We start from the raw sequence: 24,337 nt of genomic DNA on the forward strand, positions 1-24,337 counted from the left end.
AAGGGAATACTTTCCGTACCCATTGTATTCAGACAAAAATGGGCCAACAGTGCATTTTCAGCCGCAAGACTTTTGCCACCAAAACAAAATCAACAAATCAGGACATTGGAAAGACGCAAGTAAAAATTGTAGTCAGCATGCACTTCTCTGGTTCAAGAATGGAGGGGACCACACCAACAAGGCAGTGTGCAACATTGTTACTAAGAAAGGGCTGAAAAGTTCCGTCAGTGTTATTTTGGTTTTGAGTACCGTACACCACCCCACCCCCAATCCAAAAATCAACAAATTGTCTCGCAATAAGGATTAAATTAATATACATCTGGCTGACTACAATGTTCCATTATATGTTAAACTTTGGACAGATCTTTAAATAAAAGTCAAGGAACATTTTAAGAAATTGTTGTTGACATCAGTATCAGTTCTTAATGAATTTTCATTTTGTAACTGATTTATTCTTTGGCACATTAATATTACTTCATCCAAATGCAATGTCTTGGTTTTAGTGAGGATAGTCCACAGTCATAGTAATAAATGGAAATTTACTAATAATTGCCCCCTCCCAGTGTTTATTCCCTTGGTTTTCTGTCAGTATTTTATTTCAGCCAGCAATTTTCATTTTAGTGGATCACTAAAATCATACATCAAAAACAACATGGGTTAGTCAATTGTTTGACCTTTGTTGTGAATAAGTATAAAATGTATGAAACAAGTGTTAAAGCATGACAACTATTTGTTGGTTGAAATAAAAAAATTATGCCACCTGTGATGCCTACCTGTGCGGACTACTACAGCTTTAACAAGTTCACCAGTGTAAAAACGGGTCTGAATGATATTAGTGCCACAGAAGAGTGTGTGTCTTTTATGCTCCTCTATGCTATAGGGACTCATAACCTCATCGCCACTCTCCCCTGGCAATGTGTTTGGAAGGTTGGTCTTTGTGACTGGAACACTTTCACCTGTGGAAAAGTAGATTATTAGTGCGTGGCATAGGTTTTTTGCATTTCTCCTGGGTGAGAGCCATTGTCGTTTAAAATATTTATTTTCTGACCTGTTAGCATACTTTCATTGACAATGCAGGTGCCACTGAGCAGCACGGCATCACATGGCATAATGGTCCCATTGCTGGGGATGACTATCATATCACCAGGCACTAAATCAGTAGACATAATCTCTTCAATATCTGCCACAAAAGACAATGAACAGTGAGCCATGAATACAGGAAAGATTAACCGGATTATTTGTGTAGCATGATATCGAAAAAGGCGGCAGGGAGGAGCATCTGGTTTGATTGTTGGCCTAACAGTTCTGAGGACCGGGGTTCAAAACCCGGCGCCGCCTGTGTGGAGTTTCTCCGGGCACTCTGGATTCCTCCCACATCCCAAAAACATGCATTGATTGGAGATTCTAAATTGCCATTGCAATTGTGATTGTGAGTGCAACTTTTGTCTGTCTGTATGTGCCCTGTGACTGGCTGGCAAACAGTTCAGTGTGTACCCCGCCTCCTGCCCGAAGGTAGCGCGATTGGCTCACCCTTCTGAGGATAAGCTGCTCAGAAAATGGATGGTGTGATGATATGGGAAATGTAATGCATTTAACCAAGGTGTGATGGCCCGCTGTCAATTTGCATTGTAAAGAGCTTGGGTAAAGTAAACCTGTTTGTGTGGTTTCTCGGTTGGCATGGGCTGCCATTCTAATTTCCCTGATTGGTTACCCTCATCCTTGATTGGAACCACTAATTGCTGCTAAGCAAGATGGCCTTGATTTATGACTGGATCCAAGGGATACGCTGTGCCCACACTCGATCCCAACACTGAGTTTGTGGTGGACTCTTTGCTTCTCGTGTGTACGCTGGTGATTATTTGTAAGCAGCCAGTCTCTGTGCCTTGTTTTTAGAGTTTTAGTTTTTGTGTTTCAGTATTTAACTACACTTGTTAGAAGGTATGTCGTTATGATATGCCCTTTCTCCCGAGGAGGTGTGGGCCATTGCTGGCCTTTTGACTGTGGGCCTTTCTAGTCCACTAGTTTTTCTTCAGTTGGCATTTGTTTTGTTCTGTAACCATACTATATTTTCATACAAACAGACTCAAGGCTCTGTAGTCTTTTTTGTGATGAAACTTAAATAGGATTTCATTTTATTTTGCTGTATGTAATATGTTTTGGTACAATAGCTCGTTTTCTACTGCTGTGCTTAATTAATGACCATTTAACAGTCATTAACTTATTTCAATGTTAGGGTTAGGGTCTGTCCTGCACACGTTGCCTAAATTGCTGTAACAAAAACTATCAAATATTTTTCAAAATGTATAGTATACAGCGTATTCGCTATATGTTCCATCAATTACGTGTCAGACCAGGGCAGAGACACCAAAAAGTATAGGATGACATTAAGAGAAAAAAAAAAATACAAACCATTGTTGGCTCTGCATACAGATACACGGACAATACTGTGAGCTGCCACCATATCGTGTAGCATGACATATTGCTAGAGAATGGAGAGAAGAAAATGGGAAATTTCACAAACTCTTGACTTGAGAAAAAAAAAATCTGTGAAACTGAAATTCAAACAGACAGGGGTAACAAAGACTAAGATAAAAGTCCTGATTGATTGATTATTGACTTGCACAATTATCAGGGCCAATATCTAGCATTTTGGCACATATCAGGATCTGCATTTTTTTTTTTTATCTGACAGACAATAATTTGAGTTATTTTTAACTGATGCAGCCGCAGCCGGCCTCTCTGCCTGACAGCTCTCGCCAACATTGTCCTGTCCACAGCACCACCAGATTGGTTACTAATGAACCATAAAAACTTGAGCCGCCACATGAAGCCAAAACACCCATCATTGAAAGAAAAGCCCTTAGAATATTTTGAAAGAAAACAGGAACATGAAGGACAAGCTTTTCTTGTCCTATTCAGGAAGAACATATTTCGCCTCCAAGAGCGTACATTTCGGAGAGGCTCAAATAAAAAAAGGTTGAAAACATCCCCCTGGGACTGTAGTGGACAGGTGTCTTTATGCAGCGAACTTCACACAGGACTTTTAAAGGCGGACTAATAGGTCTTTGAGGGTCAGAATTCTAGCTAATAGACAGGTGTTCAAATACTTATTTGCAGCTGTTTCAAATTGTTAAAAAATTCATACGTTGTGATTTCTGGATTTTTGTTTTTAAATTATCTCTCTCGCAGGGGACATGCACCTACGATGAAAATTTCAGACCCCTCCATGATTTTAACTTGCAATATAGTAGAGTGTTCAAATATTTATTTTCTTCACTATATGTAATTTTTTTTTAAAAATATATATTTTTATAATCTCGTTCACGAAGTACAATATTTTATAACCTGAATTGGGCACACATTTTGTTCTTGGATTGAGTTTTACGCAATGGTTAAAAGTGTGGTAAAATTCACACATGCTTACCTTTTTGATGGTATATAGAGAGGTAGCTATGGATATAAATGACATGATAAGAATGGCAACAGCATAATAGTAATATTCATCGGCACTCCATAATATTACACTGAAGAGCTGGAAGATATAGAAAGGATTTAGGACCTGGAAAAGAAAAGAACAGATGTCAGACGGACTGGTGCAGCAACAAGAGTAGATATGAGAAATACAACAAAATATTTGTAAAACATTGCCATGGGTTCTACCTCTTTGATAAGCAGCTTGAAAACAGAAGGCACTTTCACATCAATTCTATTGAATCCAAAAAATAGTCTCCTAAAAAAAAAAATAATAGTAGTAATGATGAAAAACACAATGTTAAAAGTTAAACCAAAACTTAAAGGAGACAAGTACACCCTGAACTGGTTGCTAGCCAATCGCAGGGCACACAGATATAAACAACCATTCGCACATTTAATCACACCTAAGGGCACATTAGATTCTCCAATAAATGCATTTGAGAAGAGTGCCCGGAGAAAAGTCATGCAGGCACGGGGTGAACATGCAAACTCCACACAGGCGGTGCTGGGATTTGAACCTCATTCTTCATAACTGTGAGCCTAATGATCTAACCAGTCGTTCCACCCTGCTCACTAATTAATAAATAAAATTAATACTGAGTAATCAAAATCAAGGTAGTAGTATTCTTGCAACAAAGGAAGTATCAGTGTATTTGTTTTCTGACATTATTGAGGGTGCCAGTCTGAGAAGCAAAATCATAGTTCATGATACGCCTCAAAGTGCGCAGAGCACAAAGAAGAGCAGTGCACGACAGTCATTGAATCTTAAAATAACAGCATTTCTTTATTTTTTTTTTCTTTTACTTTTGCCATTATCATCAAGGGGAAACACGCAGCCTTTCTAGCTCGTCTTTGCTCTATGTTGCCTAGAGCCGCTTTGCTAACTAAACACCCATGGTGGGCAGTGCAAAGGAATGCTGTCATTGTAAACAACGTCGACAGACTGCATGAGTACATATGTGAATTGTGCTATCGGATAGAGCAGATAGTCATCTCTCACTCATTGACTCACGTTGCAAAAACTGAATAGTTGTGTGTTATACTTGAATTTAGGTTGGAATTTTATTTTTTGGGTGTGTGCAAGCGAATTGGTGAGAGTTGTCGGGAAAAAGTCTGGAGAAGACTCTCTGATGGTTAGCAAATCCTATCTTGTGTACTTGAGTCCCAAGAAGCCTGAAAAATACACAAACGTAAACAGTACCAGGGAGAACATGCTGAAGTGCCATCTTGATTTATCTGAACTTTGCTGTGAAAAAGAATGTTTTTGTGCAGAAGCACCTTTTGTACATGAAGCCCCAGGAGCCTATGTGGAAAGGCAGTAAGGCTAGATGTTTCGGGGCAAGGTTAAATTTTTTATTAACCTTAATAAGGGTTCTTTTAAAGAGCTACAAAATGTCAGAGGTGAAGAGTATCAGATGGAGGGATGAGGCTGAAACTCTAAATTCACTGTTATGTATAATATGAGTAGCTGCTATGTCCTAAAGGTAGGATGTGACCAAGAGATGAAAGAAATTCTGGAAGGAGATAGACTAAGTCGTTCTGAGCATACTAGAGTCGTGATTCATGCAGATTTATATCTTGGTGAAGGAAACAGGTGATGCAGAAGTTTTGGGTAGGTACGGAAAGAAAAGGAACTTGGAAGGACAGATGATTGTAGACTTTGAAGAATTTCAGAAGATGCAGGAATATAAGGTGACCTACAAAAGCAGAGGGAGAAGCAGGGAGGTGGATTAAATCATGTGCAGATGACGTAATTTGAAAGTGGTAACTGAATAAGGTTGGCAAGAGTGTGGCTAGACAGCAAATGATGGTGTGTAAGATGATGCAAGTAGTGGGGAGGAAGATTAAAAAGACAGAGTTAAAGCAGAAACCTATGTGGTTGAAGCTGAGAAAGGAAGAGTTTACTGCATCTTTTCTAAAATAGGAGACAGGCTCTCAGTGTACTTAAGGATCTTCCAGAAATCTGGACCATTAGCCATGGTGATCAGAGACACAGGCAGGTAAGTACTTGATAAACAGTAACCGCCATAATTATTGGAACCCCTGGTTAAGATGTGTTTTTTAGCTTCTAATATTTTTTTTTCTAAATAACATGGGACCTTAATGGAAAAAAAAGAGAAAAATCCAACCTTCAATACAAGTCCATTTATTCAGTGGGGAAAAAAATCCCAAATAGAAATGATTTGACATCAAATAAAGCAAGTTTCTTTCGGCTTGTCCCTTTCGGAGTCGCCACACCGTGTCATAATGTGTTACAATTACTAGCACCCCCTGGTGTTAATACTTTGTACATTACCCTTTTGCCAACAAAACAGCACCTAATCTTCTATAATGTTTCACAAGATGGGAAAAGACAAAGAGAGATCTTCAGCCATTCCTCTTTGCAGAATCTCTCTAAATCATCCAGAGACCTGGGTCCTCTCCTCTGTACTCTCTTCAGCTCATCCCACAGGTTTTCAATGGGGTTGAGGTCTGGGGACTGAGATGGCCATGGGAGGAGCTTGATTTTGTGACTGGTGAACCATTTCTGTGTAGATTTGGCCATACGTTTAGGGTCATTGTCTTGCTGAAAGACCCAGTGACGACCCATTTTCAGTTTTTGGGCAGATGGCAACAGATTTAAAATGTCCTGGTAATTCAAAGCATTGATGCCATGCACCCGAACAAGGATAGCAATGGAAATATGTTTAATGGTGCCAGTAGTGTGCTGGAAAGATGTAAACAATACTTTGATGAGCTAATAAATGAGTAAAATGACAGAAGGAAGAGTAAAAGTGTGATGAACCAAGTCGCAGTGAGGTAAGGAGGAAGTTAAAATGGGAAGTCACAGTAATGAGTAAGGGGGAAGTTCAAAATGCACTAAAGAAAACTTCAGTTAGTCCTGATGACGTAGCTGTGGAGGTATGGAAGCATCTAGGAGACGTAGCTGTGAAGTCTTTGACCAGCTTATTCAAAAGAATTCTAGGGGTTGAGAAGATGCAAGAGGAATGGAGGAAGAGTGATGGTGCCCATTTTTAAGTACAAGGGTGACTTGCTGAGCTGTGGGATCCTTAGTGGAATAAAGTTGATGAGCTACACAATGAAGTAATGATAAAGAGTTGTGGAGGCGAGAATCAGAACATGGATTTGCAAGCAACAACATTGTTTCATGCCTGGAAGAAAACTATAGACACCAGTTGCCTTGAGATTGTTGATGTGTCGAGGTCAGGAGGAGGTACATTGTGTCTTTGTAGATCTACAGCAGGAGTGCTCAATGTGTCGATCGTGATCGACTGGAGCAGTTTTGGTCGATCGCGTGATGCGGTGCCAAAAAAAAAAAAAAAAAAAAAAAAAAAATCCGTCAACCAAGCATCCATCTCGTTGCTTGATTCAGGTGTGGCAGATTTGTCGATCACACGTGCATAAAGCCGCGTTCTAGCAAGATGGCCTCCTATTTATGGTCTCACTTTTGCTTTTTCCATGGCAGTCACAGGGAAACTATGCAAAAAAAAATTGTCATTTGAAAAGGGGGCCCAAACTTTTTTCATGGCACTGTAACATACTGTGGTTACAATTGGTAAGATCATTGGCTGCCAAAGTTGGGGACCTTGGTTCCAGACCCTGACTGCATCATGCACCACAATCCCCCGAAATCACAGCTATGCTCTCCTTGAGCAAAAAACTGATACCTCAACCTCCTAGGGTGCTTCAGATGGCCCTCTGCTCCTGTGTGTTCCAGTTACAAGTCTGTGTGTGTGTTCACTGTGATGCAGGGAACAAATTTTGTGTGCATCCATGCATATTTATGACAATAAAGGTGATTATTCTTCTGTAACCCTTCCATTGGTAGTCAGAATGAACTGTCATGTTTTTCTGCAGCCAGTGACACCAAAGTGTCTTTCAGAGAAGAACTCAGCTTCATGTTGATTTTTCGATACATGGGCATGGCTAAAACAGATTGAGTGGTAGACTGGAAGTGTTAAGCGCTGTCATGCATAAGTGTATGAAAAATATTTTTAAGGAAACTAAGCATTATGAACATTCGTTTTCTGTGCTCATACCCTTTACCTACAGTAATATACAGTATTGTATAAGTACTTTGATTCATTCACCTTCGACTTACATTCTGCACAACACATTCATACTATACACAGTAGAAATGGGTGCAGTTAAATGAGAGAAGACCTTCTTTTCCTTTCATTTTGTCCCGTTCGGGATCGCCACAGCGTGTCATCTTTTTCCATCTTACCCTATCTCTTGCATCATCCTCCCTGACCCAACTGTCCTCATGTCTTCCCTCACCACATCCATCAACGTTCTTTTTGGTCTTCCTTTCGCTCTTTTGGCTAGCAGCTCCATCGTAAGCACCCTTCTACCAATATACTCACTCTCTCGCCTCTGAACATGTCCAAACCATTGAAGTCTGCTCTCTCGAACCTTGTCTCTAAAACATCCAACTTTGGCTGTCCCTCAAATGAGCTCATGACTTATCCTATCCAACTTGCTCACTTCAAGCGAGAACCTCAACATCTTCATTTCTGCTACCTCGAGTTCTGCTTCCTGTTATTTCTTCAGTGCCACAGTCTCTAATCTGTACATCATGGCCGGCCTCACCACTGTTTTATAGACTTTGCCCTTCATCCTAGCGGAGACTCTTCTGTCACATAACACACCAGACACCTTCTGCCAGCTGTTCCACCCTGCTTGGAACAGTTTCTTCACTTCCTTACCATTGCTCTGGATTGTTGACCCTAAATATTTGAAGTTGTCCACCCGTGCTATCTCTTTTCCCTGTAGCCTCACTCTTCCCCCTCCACCTCTCTCATTCACGCACATATATTCTGTTTTACTTCGGCTAAACTTCATTCCTCTCCTTTCCAGTGCATGTCTCCATCTTTGTAATTGTTCCTCCACCTGCTCCCTGCTTTCACTGCATATCACAACATCATCTGCGAAAATCATGGTCCAAGGGTATTCCAGTCTAACCTCATCTGTCAGCCTATCCATTACCACTGCAAACAGGAAGGGGCTCAGAGCTGATCACTGATGCAGTCCCACCTCCACCTTAAATTCTTCTGTCACACCTAAGGCACACCTTAACATTGTTCTGCTGCAATCATATATGTTCTGTACTATTCTAACATATTTCTCCGCCACACCAGACTTGCGTATACAGTACCACAGTTCCTCTCTTGGCACTCTGTCATCAGCTTTCTCTAGATACACAAAGACACAATGTAGCTCCTTCTGACCTTCTCTGTACTTTTCCACTAGCATCCTCAAGGCAAATAATGCATCTGTGGTACTCTTTCTAGACATGAAACCATAGTGTTGCTCGCAGGTACTTACTTATGTCCTGAGTCTAGCCTCCACAACTCTTTCCCATAATTTCATTGTGTGGCTCATCAACTTTATTCCTCTATAGTTCCCACAGCTCTCAACATCGCCTTTGTTCTTAAAAATGGGAACTAGTACACTTGTACACTAAATGAGAGAAGACCATTCCCTCGTCAATGAGAACCAGGAGTTGACCAACGTTAATATATTCAGATATTACCTGTATCCTTGCTGGTTCCTGGTTAGGCCTTTGCTGTGCTCTGAGTGGAGACCAGAAGCGGTAAAATGGAGATCATCCAGGCCACTGTCAGTTAAGTCACAGAAATATGCAAAATTGTGACTAATATAGTCAAGCTTCATGGCAATAGGAATTGAAGTAGTTATGTTAAAAGAATGTTGATATAACAAAGATCCAGATTCCATTTTTATACCAATCACTTAAACACAATGTTCTTTAAAAAATCGGGGGGAGTCCACACAAAAAAAGGACAGAAGAAAACAAAGCTTACGTTAAAACTTCAAAGTTCTGCACTCTGTCATTCCAATAATATTTTGTGCTGTGAAGGGTAAAAAAACGAATCTGAAAGACAAAAGGGAGGAAAAAAATTAGTTTTGCAGCACGTGCAACAATTTAAAAATATTTTAAAATTGCTTTAAAAATGTCACTCAATTTGGAAGCTGCTATTTTTTTAGGGTCTCATAAGAAGGAAGGATGGGAAAAGTATTCAAGTGTTGAAAGACCAGCATGGTTTAAGAAATTAGAGTCAATACAGACATTTGCATTTAAGATATTATTTAGAGCAAACCGAGGGGACAGGGATGGAAATGAGATGTCACGATGTGGCAACCCCTAACAGGACAAACTGAAAGAAACTTAATGTAGCTGGGGAAAGAGCTAGTTTCTACGTTGTATCAGGGAGTGGAAGATTAAAAGAAGAATGACACTCAACTTAAAGATTGTCCCTTCAAGAATAGGAATGGCAAGGATGATTCCTTTGTATTTGTTGTCCAATGAAGACATTTGGAATTCACATCAACAGATGAATATAAGACAAAAGTTCAGAATTCCAACTTTTATTTAAGTGTTCACATCTACAGTTGAAGCCAAAAGTTTTCTCTGAGCTGAAAAAAAAAAAGTTGAATTTCTTGTCTCGCTGGTTTGAAGTCAAATCAGACTAAACCTCTCCTGGTTCAGGTCAGTCAGGAGCACCAAAATTCTTTAATTTTGTTAAATGTTACAATAAATAGAAAAAGAGAATATCTTGGAGAAATTTATATTATTTACTCAAAGTCAAGTTTACATACATTAGGAGAGTATCGAGTAGAATTTCCTTTGAACTGCATGACATGGGTCAAACATTTTGGTTAACCTTCCACAAGCTTCTGACAGTCCTCTGCTGGAATCCTGACCCATTGCTCCTGACAGAACTTGTGTAACTGAGTCGGGGTTTGTGAGTTGCCCTTCTGACACGGAAGCTCTTTTCGAAGAAGAGAACATCTCACAATTGAGTGAAGTGACCAGGGCCGTAGTACCCTATCGTGTCAAGCTATATTTAGATGATATGCGGATCACTCCTAACAGACTCCCTGACAGTATGTAGCGTACTCGGCCGCGAGCGAAGACAACGCTGCGGCCCGGGTACAACGAGCCACTGCCACCCGGCCGCGACGAGCCGATCATGTCTTCGGCCGGGGTGGCTCATCGTGCCGCCGAGCCGGGCTGCTTTACGGCGTTGTTGTCGCTCGCGGCCGAGTGCGCCATCGTCTGCGGCGTTGTTTATCCTTCATGACGTCAATCTGTGGCTCAACAACTTTTAGTCCACAATAGCTCGCACAGCTCTGCACATCGCCTTTGTTCTTAAAAATGGTAACGAACACGCTTTTCTTCCATTCTTCAGGCATCTTCTCACCTGCTAGTATTGTTGAACATGTTGGTGAAAAACTACACTAGCCACTTCTCAAAATTGCTTCCATTCCTCTTCAGGAATGTCATCAGTACCAACTGCCTTTCCATTTTTCATCCTCTTTTTGTGCTTTTCTAACCTCTCCCTTATCATTGCTTCTTCCTGGTCTACCGCACTTGCCTCCTACACTCTTCCTTCTCTCTTATAAACTTCATTTATCAAATCCTCAAAGTATTCTTTCCATCTATCCAGCACACTATTGGGACCAGTCAACATTTCCACCAGCCATCATTGTTGCACTTCTTAGCTAACATCTTTCCTTGTATAAATATCCAGTACTTTGAGGTTCCACCACCAACTCTTGTTATCCCCTTTCCTAACAGAAGATACGCAATGTAGTCTTCTGCCCGTCTCTCTGATCACCACCGCTGTCGTGCTCCAATATTCTTGAATCTCACTGTGTCTACTGAGAGCCTGTCTCACCGGTTCTTGAAAAGCCGCCAAACACTCTTCCTTTCCCAGCTCCACCCACAGGTTTTCGGCTTTGCTTTTGTCTTCTAAATGTTCCTCCCCACCACCAGCATCATCTTACACACTACCATCTTATGCTTCCACTACCCTACAGTCAGTAACCTCCTTCAGATTACATTTACACAAAATGTACTCAATGTGTGTGCTTTTAAAGGTCACCCTATATTTCTGCCTCTTCAGGAACAAAGTGTTCATTACAGCCACTTCCGTTCTTTCTGGAAAGTCCAGCATCATATGACCCTCCAAGTTTGTTTTCCAGATACCAAACTTAGCCATTACTTCTTGGTCACCTCTGCTTCCTTCACTAACATGTCCATTATAATCACAAGTCTCTGTTTGGGATGGGAATGAGAGTGGGTGGACGGACAGACAGACAGTGTCTGTGTCTGTGTCTGTGTCTGTGTCTGTGTCTGTGTGTCTGTGTCTGTGTGTGTCTGTGTCTGTCTCTCTCTCTCTCTCTCAAATATTCTTAGCTAACCTTGAAAACAAGGCCTACTTCTATTCTCTTACCATCTACACCAAACCCTACCTCGAAACCTCCCACAAAACATCAACATCTCTCATCATCATGTCAACCGAATCAAGAGCTTTTCCTGTCATAGTCCCAACATTCAGTTCTAGGTTCTGTGCTTTGCTCTTCTACCAAGTAACACACTTTCCATTTCTCCATCTTCTATTATAAATCCAGTGAACCAAGAAGTCTGTTACGTTTTTTTGGTTTGTTTTTTTTTTTTTACCCTACCTTTGTAGGCTGGTAGTCCACATATCTTCTGAAGAGCTCCCGAGCTGTTATGCCATCGGGAGAAGGGCGTGTGTCTCCATTGGCCACAAAAGAAGGGAAGGAAGGGGAAGAAGGGGAGGTGGTCTGGGGCTCCAGATTGTGGAAGGGGTTGCTTCCTGGGGCTAGAATCACTCGAACCTTAGCCAGGAACCAGCGCCGGAACTCATCCTAGTCAAAAGTACAATTTTAGTTGACAAAAAGAGTGCAAACATAGATGGTGGTAGGATTTAGTTTAGCTACTAGTTCAATGTTAAACTGTTAAAGGAAATTGAGTTAACTACATACAAGTTTGTAAAAGTATAGAATACAGATCCAGATCTGCATCAAATATAATTGTCTCTCAGGGACAACCCTTGTCTTTAAAATTTCCTGGAAAGTGGTAGTTATGTAATTTTTACATAATGCTGTACATCAAGGGTCCCCCCACTTTTTAGCACCAAAATCTACTTTTCAAGCTGCAATCATCTCGCGATCTACTCTTTTGGGCACACTCACTTGAGCGACCAAAACTGCCTCAGGGGTCCACTGGTCGATAGCGATCGATGTATTGAGCACCCATACTATACCCATTTGATAAAGTTACAACTTAATTTTTTCCTTTCAATGTGATTTTAATCCTCTTTTGTTTGAGTCTTTTCAGGCAACAAAATATGCTTTGTGAATGAAATAGCTGTAAATGAGTACAGCTGTAAATTTAATTATTTGTTTAATAACTTTGTGTACCATATCAAAATCAAGTATTTTTCATCCATTATGTATTCATAGATAATGGATTTGGGCAACATAATTTAAACAAATTCCTAGGACCTAAGTTGTCTGGAGCTTCATGCCCCTGGTTAGGTAACGCCTAGCAAACAGGATCTACGTGAAGGACCAGAAAAAGCATGGCCAAAAGACCCCCACGATGGTATACACAAAGGGATTCAGGTTTCCCTTGCTTGGACACAGGTCACCAGGGCCCACCCTCTGTAGCCAGGCCTGGAAGTGCAGTTCGAACGCTTGGTGGCCAGGCCTGCACCAATGGGGCTCGGCCGGGCACAGCACAAAGAGGTAACATGGGTCCCCATTCCCAGTGGCTTATCACCTGTGAGACGGGCCATAGGGTTCGTGTGCAATTTGACCTGGGTAGTGGACAAAGGCTTGGCGATCGAATCCCCAGCTACAGAAACTGGCTCTAGGGACATGGAATGTCATTTCTCTGACAGGGAATGAGCCCAAGCTGGTGTGTGAGGTCAAAAAGTTCCGACTAGATGTAGTCGAGACTCGTCTCTACACACCGCATTGGCTCTGGTAACAGTCCACTTGAGAGGGTGTGGACTTTGTTCCACTCTGGAGTTGCCCACCATGAGAGGCATCGAGCAGGTATGGGTTTACTTATTGCCCCCGGCTTGGTGCTTGGCGTTTCCCATGGTGGATGAGAGGATAGCCTGCCTCCGACCTTAGGGAGGGGGGAGGGTTCTGACTGTTGTTTGTGCCAATGCATGTCATCAGACTTGCGACCGCACATCTTGGACCCCTGGGTGAAGAAAGGAGCAGAGCTCTCAACTGCTCATCACGTGGTGGTGAGTTGGTTCCGATGGTTGGGGAAGATGCCAGTCCGACATGCCAGGCGTAAACGTATTGTGACGGTCTGCTGGGAACGGCTGGCAAATTCCCGTCAGCAGGAGTTTCAACTCCCACCTCTGAAAGAACTTTGCTCATGTTCCGGTGGGTGGAGGAAGACATCGAGTCAGAATGGACGATGTCGGTACCTCTATTGGTGAGGTGGCCAACGGGAGCTGTGGCCGAAACGTGGTCGGTGCCTGTCAATGCGGGAACCCCCGAACAAGTTGGTGGACACCAATAGTCAGGGATGTTGAAAAGCTGAAGGAGTTCCGCCAGGCATTTTTGGCCTGTTGGACTCCCAAGGCAGCTGATAGGTGCCGGCTGGCCGGGCGGAATGCAGCTTTAGTGGTGCCTGAAGCAAAAACCTGGCCGTGGAAGGAGTTCGGTGCGGTCATGGAAGACTACTTTAAGATAGCTTTGAGGAAATTCTGGTCCACCCTCCGGCATCTCAAGAGGGGGAAGCACTCCACCGTCAACCCTTTGTACAGTGAGGATGGGGTGCTGCTGAACTCAACTCAACTCATCGTAAGTTGTGACTTTGTCAAGGCTCCTCTGTGTCACCAATATTGCTCATAACTTTTATGGACAGAATCTCTAGATGCAGCAGCGGCATAGCTGGGGTGCGGTTTGATGGCCTCAGTATTGCATCTCTGCTCTTTGCAGCAGTTTGCAAAAGAATGTGAAGCGGTTGGGATAAGAATCAGCACCTCCAAATCTGAGACCACTCGGAAAAGGGTGGCATGCTCTCTCTGGGTCAGGGAAGAGATCCTGCCCCAAGTGAAGGACTTCCAGTGCCTTGGGGTCTTGTTCACGAGTGAGGGAAGAATGGAAAGTGAGATCGATAGGCAGATTGGTGCAGCATCTGCAGATATGCAGAGCTTGTATCAGTTTGTTCTGGAAAAAAAGGAGCTAAGTCGAAAGGGGAAGTTCTCAATTTACCAGTCAATCTATGTTCTACCCTCACCCAAGTTCATGAGCTGTGTGTCGTGACCGAAAAAACAAGATCCCAGATAAAAGTGGCCAAAAAAGAGTTTCTGCCGCAGGATGTGTAGGCTGTCCCTTAGCGATAGGGTGAGAAGCCCGGTCATCCAGGAGGGGCTAAGTGTCGAGCCGCTGCTCCTCCGCATTGAGAGAAGCTAGATGAGGTGGCTGGGGCATTTGATTCGGATGCCTCCCGTATGCCTCCACGGTGCGGTGTTCCAGGCACATCCCACCGGACAGAGACCCCGGGGACAGCCCAGGACACGCTGGAGGGACGAGGTCTCTCGGCTGGCCTGGGAACGCCTCGGGACCCTCCTGGAAAAGCTGCAGGGAAAGGGGCTGGGGAAAGGGAAGTCTGGGCATCCCTGCCAAAGCTACTGCCTGCATGACCTAACCCGGAAAAGCGGTAGAAGATGGATGGATGCATAGTTTTCCATGACATTAAATTTTTTGGGAAAGGGTCTGTATGTTAGTTACAATACATTTTAAGTCCATAAATGTTAATAACAGCACAATGCTTTTTCAACAATGACTACAAACCGTTGATTGCAGCAACACCACTTCAGCATCACAGGCCATGGTCGGGACACAGGTGGCCTTGACGCACCACTCTGGTTTCCAGTAGAGCAGCAGGAGGAGGAAGCCTCCTGTACACAGCACCCCAAGACCCACTAGTGTCAATCGCCAGCGGCACAAACAGTAGCCTTGCAACTCCTTTAAAATAGAAATAGAGAAGGGGGCACCATGTGAAAACTCGGAAAACAAGAATTTGTATATTTAAGGTTAACGCAGCAATTCAGGATGCCCACCATCTCTTCTTCTTCTCCCTTGTTGAGAATCTTTAGCTCTTCCTTCATGATGCAAAGCTGATTGCAAAACACCCTCCTTTGTCACTGCAGTGGCAAAAACATCCAGAAATATGGCTTCTGCGTTAGTGTAATGGTCTGCAGGACCATAAACAAAGGAGTAAATTGCAAGATTTAGTTGTTAGTTTTGTTTTGAATATAAATCATTTTTCTTTACGCATTTCAGAATGTGAAATCTGTATTATATAAGTACATTAAACAATACTTCAAGCATTTATATATTGCAAGTTGATTTTATGGAGTCGCTTACAGATATTGAAAACCTAAAAATTCAGCAACTTATAAAATAATATATTTGATCAATTAAAAAAAAAAAAAAAAAAAAAGAATAATTTAATCAGAAATGTCCGGATTTTGAAATGTATTTCAGTTCTGTAGAAGTGAGCACTTTTCATGAATTTACAGACAGACAGAGAGAGGCGGCACGGTGGCGTTGATCTCACAGTTCTGAGATCAAACAATGGATTTCTGCAAAAGTGGAAAGGTCAATTTAGAGTCAAAACAGTTTTCACTGTCAAATTTACAAGTTACAGTGACACCTTCTGACTGACAAATATGAATGTATAAATATGTGCGATAACCAGGGATGGTGGAATTGGGTTATTCACTAGATCGACGTTAGTACTTGAGACTTGAAATAGTATAAAACGCTTTTACTCTTTGTAGATGAAGGGATAGCTCTGAAAGACAACATTGTGGTCTGCCACTATGTTCAGCATCAAGTTGGTTTTGAGTTTGAACAAGTTTCCCATATTCTTAATATACGTTGACAAGCTGATCAAAAGTCAACATGGCAACTTACATTGACCTGACATTGAACGCAAAACTGCAGCCTGCAAAGAACCCACTGGGCAGAAGCTGTAATACTCTTGACTGTGGTAGAGGTGTGTGCAAAATTATAGCACCCTGCCATATATTGGAAAAATTGCAGTAATGAAAATTAATGTTCAATGAGTTGGAGGGAACATTCCCAACAGCACTGTCACGGAAGTTGTTCTCCCACAAAAAAAAAAGGACTGGATTGTATGGATGCCTGACTGCTGGTTTGCTTTTTCTTTTTACATGGTTAATAGGTTACCTATTTGATACAATTTCCTTTCCTCTGTGTTCATCTGGAACACAGAGGAAAGGAAAGGTTTGCATCAAAGAGACAGCTTTTCTTCTTCATTAATGAGCATAATTTCCTGGTCAAATAGAAATTGAGAAAATGTTCAAATTATATGATCATTTAGGGACTGATACATCGGCATTAACTATGTGTTATAAAAATTTGGAGAGTTCCTGACAATACCTGATGACATTTTCTTAAATTAATATTTAATTCTAATCCAATTGTGGAAGTTCTCCCATTTAAAAAGATCAGAGGCCTGTATTTTTCATCATAGGTATACTTCACCTGAGAGACAAAATGAAGAAAAAGAAAATCCAGAAAAATCACTGTCTGATTTTTTTAAGAAATCATGTGAAGATTATGGTGGAAAATACGTATTTGGTCAACAACAAAATTTCATCTCAATACTTGTGTTATAGCCCTTTTATTGGCAATGAGAGAGGACAGATGTTTTATGCAAGTCTTCACACAGGTTTCACAGAATGTTGCTGGTATTTTGGCCTATTCCTTCAGTCAGATCGCCTTTACAGCAGTAAATGAATTCTGCTTTTTAACAGCTAATCCAGAAAGAGAACGTTCAATCATAAATTGTGACCACAAGGTGAAGCACACGTGTTGTGTAACAATATAATGATACAAAATAGACCAGCAGGTCAACTTCTGAACGGCTTAAAAACAAAAACAAAAACAAAAAAAGGGTTTTGCAATGGGCTACACAAAGGTCAGACTTGAGTCAGATTAAAATACAGTGGCATGACCTTAAAAAAGTATCTCATGCTTGAAAAACATTTCTGACGAATTAACAATTCTGCAGATATACTTATTAAAAGTACAGTTAAAAGCTGATTCATTTGGGTGGGTGCTGCTCATCAGTCACCCCAGAAAATATCCTAAATCTTTTTAGAGAGAGTTAATGTTTCTACCTTGAGAGCCCAGGACAGACCGCCCGAGGTGGTCTCCTGCTGTTAGCTTGCTCTTGACACACCAACCTGGAACCCTAGATGAACAAATAACGTCACAATGACTTCACCTTAACAGATAGTTCTGAAGAAAAAGTACAGTATATTAAAATGCTTTCACTGGGCAACAATCATACACTCAAAAATAAACGCCACAAAACTTGTGGACAGGCACTATATTAAATCAAATTAGGACATTTCAATCACATCTGATCTATAATGGTCTGCAGTAGCTCAGAGGTCCAAAGCTTCAAGAAGACGACAACACTGCAGTGTGTAAGGTTTATCATTATTACAGTATTGTGGTGGAAGCTGAGAAAGGAAGAATGTTGTGCGGCCTTCCGGAAAGAGGTGAGACAGGCTCTCGATGGACAACCGAAGCTCCCGGAAGACTGGACGACGACAGCCAAGGTGATCAGAGAGACAGGCAGGAAAGTATTTGGTGTGTCATCTGGTAGGAAAGGGGAGAAGGAGACTTGGTGGTGGAACCCCATAATACAGGGAGTCATACAAGGAAAGAGATTAGCGAAGAAGAAGTGGGATACTGAGAGGACTGAGGAGAGGCGAAAGGAGTACATCGAGATGCGACGTAGGGCAAAGGTAGAGGTGGCAAAGGCTAAACAAGAGGCATATGAAGACATGTACACCAGGTTGGACACGAAAGAAGGAGAAAAGGATCTCTACAGGTTGGCCAGACAGAGGGATAGAGATGGGAAGGATGTGCAGAAGGTCAGGGTGATTAAGGATAGAGATGGAAATTTGTTGACTGGTGCCGGTAATGTGCTAAATAGATGGAAAGAATACTTTGAGAAGTTGATGAATAAAGAAAATGAGAGAGAAGGAAGAGTTGAAGAGGCAAGAGTGAATGACCAGGAAGTGGAAATGATTACTAAGGGGGAAGTCAGAAAGGCATTACAAAGGATGAAAAATGGGAAGGCAGTTGGTCCTGATGACATACCGGTAGAGGTATGGAAGCAATTTGGAGAGATGGCTGTGGAGTTTTTGACCAACTTATTCAACAGAATACTAGCGGGCGAAAAGATGCCTGAAGAATGGAGGAAAAGTGTTCTAGTTCCCATTTTTAAGAACAAAGGGGATGTTCAGAGCTGTGGGAACTATAGAGGAATAAAGTTGATGAGCCACACAATGAAGTTATGGGAAAGAGTAGTGGAGGCTAGACTCAGGACAGAAGTAAGTATCTGCGAGCAACAGTATGGTTTCATGCCTAGAAAGAGTACCACAGATGCATTATTTGCCTTGAGGATGCTCGTGGAAAAGTACAGAGAAGGTCAGAAGGAGCTACATTGTGTCTTCGTGGATCTAGAGAAAGCCTATGACAGAGTACCAAGAGAGGAACTGTGGTACTGCATGCGTAAGTCTGGTGTGGCAGAGAAGTATGTTAAAATAGTACAGGACATGTATGATGGCAGCAGAACAATGGTGAGGTGTGCCTTAGGTGTGACAGAGGAATTTAAGGTGGAGGTGGGACTGCATCAGGGATCAGCTCTGAGCCCCTTCCTGTTTGCAGTGGTAATGGATAGGCTGACAGATGAGGTTAGACTGGAATCCCCTTGGACCATGATGTTCGCAGATGATATTGTCATATGCAGTGAAAGCAGGGAGCATGCAGAGGAACAATTGGAAAGATGGAGACATGCACTGGAAAGGAGAGGAATGAAGATTAGCCGAAGTAAAACAGAATATATGTGCGTGAATGAGAAAAGTAGAGGGGGAAGAGTGAGGCTACAGGGAGAAGAGATAGCGAGGGTGGATGACTTCAAATACTTGGGGTCAACAATACAGAGCAATGGAGAGTGTGGTCAGGAAGTGAAGAAACGGGTCCAAGCAGGTTGGAACAGCTGGCGAAAGGTGTCTGGTGTGTTATGTGACAGAAGAGTGTCTGCTAGGATGAAGGGCAAAGTTTACAAAACAGTGGTGAGGCCGGCCATGATGTACGGATTAGAGACAGTGGCACTGAAGAAACAACAGGAATCTGAACTGGAGGTGGCAGAAATGAAGATGTTGAGGTTCTCGCTCGCAGTGACCAGGTTGGATAGGACTAGAAATGAGCTCATTAGAGGGACAGCCAAAGCTGGATGTTTTGGAGACAAGATTCGAGAGAGCAGACTTCGATGGTTTGGACATGTTCAGAGGTGAGAGAGTGAGTATATTGGTAGAAGGATGCTGAGGATGGAGCTCCCAGGCAAAAGAGCGAGAGGAAGACCAAAGAGAAGGTTTATGGATGTGGTGAGGGAAGACATGAGGGCAGTTGGGGTTAGAGAGGAAGATGCAGGAGATAGGCTAAGATGGCAAAAGATGACACGCTGTGGCGACCCCTAACGGGACAAGCCGAAAGGAAAAGAAGAAGAATTGAAAAGAATATTGACAAAACCTACTCAATTAATTCAAACCATAGAATATTAATATAAAGGACGCTACCACTACAAGTGATAAGTGTAGAGCAGAGGCAAAGTGGGCAAGTAGAAAGCCAATTACTACCACAAAAAAAAAAAAAAAAAACGAACATAACAGAATAGAGCTTTACTTCAGGCTCCTTTTCAAACATCACAAGCAAAAATTCAAGATGCCAATTACTCGAGATCCAAATCCTACTTCTTAAAAAGCCAAGTCCGATGAAGCCAATGGAACAAAAGCATGAAGTGGAAAAACTACCTCTGAACAGCAATCCACTTGGCTAGAACAAGGGACCATTTAACTAAAGTTTCATGAAAAATTAGTAGCCCTCTTCTCAAATTCTCATATTTTGAGTGTCCCCACTTAAATGTTTATAATCATTAAACAAATACAAGAACTATAATCCAGGTGAATTTGTGTGATGATCTTGATTTGCTTTTCTCCCACATGACATTGACAAGCTTCTATAACTGATGCAACCATGAATTCTACTCTTTAATAGAAAATCCTGAAGGAGAATGTTCTGCCATCAGCTCATGACCTCAACCTGAAGTGCACTTGGGTTCTGCAACTGATTAATGACTAAAAACGAGAAAGTCAACTTCTGAATAGCTTGAAAAACAAAAGGCAGATTTTAGAGTAGTCTAGTCAAAGGTCAGACTGGAACCCATTTGAGATGCAATGGCCAATCACGCAGAGTCACTGATGTTGAAGTGGTGCACACGCCTGACTTTAGTGTGGCCAGTGTGGGATCAATTCCCCTTAGTGATGGTCTTCATATGTGCCCTGCAACTGGCTGGATATCGCTTTAGGGTGTAGTCCGCCCTTGGCCCAAAGTTTCCTGGGATAGGCTGCAGCACTCCCGAGACCCTTTTGAGGATTACTAAACTGATATTGTTAAGGAGCAGAATCACCACTTAGCATTCACTGTGGACTTTCTTCTCTTTGATCTACTCCTGTGGGTTGAAGTGTTCAGACCTGAAGCAGAGTAGCAACAAAATAGTCAAAGTCAACTCAACGTATCACTGGACCTAACACCTGGTGGAACCAGTGGGCATTACAGCACAATCTGGTTGAACCAGTTGGCATTGGACATGGTCCAATTAATGTACAATAATTTCCAGGCAATAAGCCGCAACTTTTATCATACGATTTCAACCTTGCGGCTTACGCGGTGATGTGGCTAACTTCTGCATTTTTTTAACGGCCACAAGGGGGCACTCGAGTGAAAAAACGTAAGAGTGACACCGGTGGAATATATGTGCCGAGGAAGTGACTTTTCCCGGTATGTTTTTTTTAACCGGCCCTGTTAGCGTTGCGCTAGCCTGTTGCTGCTGTGTTACTGCCATGTCTCAGTGATTTCTACCAGTATGTTTTCGTTAACTGGCCCTGTTAGTGCTGCGCTAGCGTTAGCACCGCACTAGCGCGTTGCTGCTGTGTTACTGCTGCGTCTCAGTGATCTAGGTATGTTGTTTTTTTAACCGGCCCTGTTAGTGCTGTCCTACAGTGTTGCTTCTGTGGAGCTGCTGCGGCTGTTTTTTTATTTTATTTTATTTTTTTTTTTTAAACCAGCCCAGTTCATGCTACCGTGTTGTTGCTATGTTAAGCTAAGCTAAGGTATTAAAATCTGCATATCATCTTTCTTTGTAAATATCTTGTTTCAACGTGGGTTTCAATGTGGAACTTGCATCTTATGTATGTCCAAATGGCATTTCCTTTACAAATGTACTAGGTACTGGGTGAGGCTTATAATCAGGTGCGCTCTGTAGCTCTGTAGTAATTTTGGGATGACTCGGGCAATTTTGTACAAATTTTTGGTGGGTCGGACTGAATTGGTCAACAGGCCAGATATGGTCAATGGGCCGTAACTTCCCCACTTTACACGATTAGGATTTTTGGACTGATCAGAGTTTAAAAAAAAAAGATCCAATCACAAGCTGGAGCAGTGAGTCTATTTAGATCAGAGGTGTAAAACTTATTTTTTGTCACGGGCTACATTGTAGTTACATTTTCCCTCAGAGGGCCGTATGACTGTGAAACCTCATCATATATACACAGGAAATTTATGAACTAGTTTTGGAATCACAAATCAAGGGTAAAGGGTTTTTCAACTGTTTTTATGTGGTAAAAATTCTCGCAATGGCCATTAGTTATCATTTATGCAGTCACTGTGATTTGATGAGCGCAATGGCACGCAAGTCTGCACAGTCGAGCATGAAAAATCACGCGCATAAAATTTGTTACGAGTAGAAAAAAGATATTTAAAGACGTCACTTATTTTGTGTAGTCTTGACATTAATTTATGTGTTTATGTTGTTAACTCAACAACCCTGCAACAATCAATATTCACCGGTAAACAGGAAACGCAAGTTAACCGTACTGAGCATGTCCAGAAGTAATGGCAAAAGCACATGTTGAGTGCTTCTTCACATACTGCCAGCGCATCTACGTTGAAAGTCATAAACATACAGTGAAGAAAATAAGTATTTGAACACCCTGCTATATTGCAAGTTCTCCCACTTAGAAATCAAGGAGGCGTCTGAAATTTTCATCAGAGGTGCATGTCCACTGCGAGAGAGATAATCCAAAAAGAAAAATCCAGAAATCACAATGTGTGAGATTTTTAACGATTTGTGCGATACAGCTACAAATAAGTATTTCAACACCTGTCTATCAGTTAGAATTGTGACCCTCAACGACCTGTTAGTCCGCCTTTAAAAGTCCACCTCCATTCCATGTATTGATAGTTAGTCACAAGAATTTTTATTGATGAAAAATTTTAAATACCATTTTATATCATGTTCTACTAATATCAGTTGAAATTGGTAATTATTTCTGAGTTTGAAATGTTTGTTTTCTATTTTAGTTATGTATTTGTTTATTTTATTTTTAATTTACAGTTATGTTATATTAATCCAGTAAGTTATTTTAAGGTCTTGAGATTCCATCAATAACTACACCAGCAACTTTATCGGCGAGCATGAGTAACCACACCCGTACATTTTTCATATGTGAGTGACTGATTTATATGATAATTTTAAATTTGGGTACAGATTTGAACAAAAATCATCAAAGTTGATACACATGATCTGCCTTGACGGGCCAGATAAACTCGCGCAGCGGGTCAGCTCTGGCCCCCGGGCCTTGAGTTTGACACCAGTGATTTAAATCATTCTATGATAATAGAAAAAAATATATTTACAATAAATAATGTATCTATGTTCATTTATTTATGCCAGTGAGGCATAGTGGCAGACAGAACAAATTAATGTCTTCTATTAGATCTTTTTGTGACATTTTTGCTTATAGGTGTCCCGCCAGATTTTTTGATTGTAAAGTATGTCTTGGGTCTCAAATGGTTGGTATTTGCTGCTCTGGTCAGATTATGTGTTCAACAGAACGGCAGCTTGCTAGGCTACGTAACATTTTGTTGATGGCTTACAAACCATATCGTATTAAAAGTAGGTGAACATATCTCAAGCAAGCCTCACATGTACGTTCTCACCTAACCTGAGGACTTGTTACCACCAAGACACGTATTGTTCCCCTTTTTCTTCTTATAATACAGTCGGGGCGATCCATTTCTGTTGTCAATCCCACGGTAACGTGTATAACCGCTTGCATTTCAGTTAAATAGAGAAGGCCCAAATTTGTCTTGTAGTCTGATACACGCATTACGTGTCGTCTCAGCAGTCTTCTCTCTCCCATGCCGCCGACATTTTAAATAACTAGTGGCCTATCGAATATATACAGTACTAGGTCAAAAGCCCAAAATTATAAATACTACCATCTAAAAACTAGCTTCTGTATTCAGATATAATGTGCACAACAGCAATGAGGAGTAAATGTCTTTCTCTGAACTGATCAATGATGTCACTGATCAGATCAGCAAATGACATCAAAACCGATTAGCCAATAAACAAAAAATGCCTGTTGTTGGCTGATCCGATCAGGCCGTTCAAATCAGTGTAAAGACTTGCAAAACAAAAACCTTCATTGACGCTGATTTCAAACAATTCTGCAAGAAAGAGTGGAACAAAAGTGTTTCACATCTCCACAGAAATGTGAAAAACTTGTTGCCACTTATGGAAAACACTTCACCTCAGTTGATGAAACTGAGGTTGGGTTGATTATTAAGTTTAGGAGGGCATTACGTTTTCCACACAGTGCTATGTATGTTTATTATTAATATATATTTTCATTTGACTTAATTGTCCGAAGGAAAAAACTGCTACTCTTGGCTTTCCCGACGGAAAGAGCTGGTGGCCAGGATGTGGAGGATCTGAAACAATCCTGCCTGCTCTGCAACTAGTTTGCATTGCGTGTAAGTCCTCAATAGTGGGTGGAGTGGTGGCGATACATACAAATTGACTCAAAAAGTGAAAACTGTCTAC

At 41.6% G+C, this 24,337-nt stretch overlaps 1 protein-coding gene across 4 annotated transcripts in view; it reads right to left on the reverse strand.

Moving 5' to 3' along the window:
- The window catches only part of atp13a3 (ATPase 13A3), a 65,592-nt gene that overhangs the window by 28,374 nt on the left and 12,881 nt on the right, over positions 1-24,337 (reverse strand). For all 4 annotated transcript variants that reach the window (XM_061824129.1, XM_061824128.1, XM_061824126.1 and 1 more), the window contains exons 2-12: positions 17,493-17,566; positions 15,402-15,485; positions 15,133-15,306; positions 11,968-12,174; positions 9,300-9,370; positions 9,011-9,094; positions 3,661-3,730; positions 3,425-3,559; positions 2,410-2,482; positions 1,049-1,180; positions 774-956 (exon numbers count right to left, since the gene is read on the reverse strand). In XM_061824129.1, coding sequence (XP_061680113.1) covers positions 774-956; positions 1,049-1,180; positions 2,410-2,482; positions 3,425-3,559; positions 3,661-3,730; positions 9,011-9,094; positions 9,300-9,370; positions 11,968-12,174; positions 15,133-15,306; positions 15,402-15,449 — 1,177 coding nt within the window. In that variant the 5' untranslated portion in view covers positions 15,450-15,485; positions 17,493-17,566. The remainder of the gene's footprint in view (positions 1-773; positions 957-1,048; positions 1,181-2,409; positions 2,483-3,424; positions 3,560-3,660; positions 3,731-9,010; positions 9,095-9,299; positions 9,371-11,967; positions 12,175-15,132; positions 15,307-15,401; positions 15,486-17,492; positions 17,567-24,337) is intronic.

This window comes from Syngnathoides biaculeatus, chromosome 7 (genome assembly GCF_019802595.1).
Source record: "Syngnathoides biaculeatus isolate LvHL_M chromosome 7, ASM1980259v1, whole genome shotgun sequence".
Taxonomy (NCBI): domain Eukaryota; kingdom Metazoa; phylum Chordata; class Actinopteri; order Syngnathiformes; family Syngnathidae; genus Syngnathoides; species Syngnathoides biaculeatus.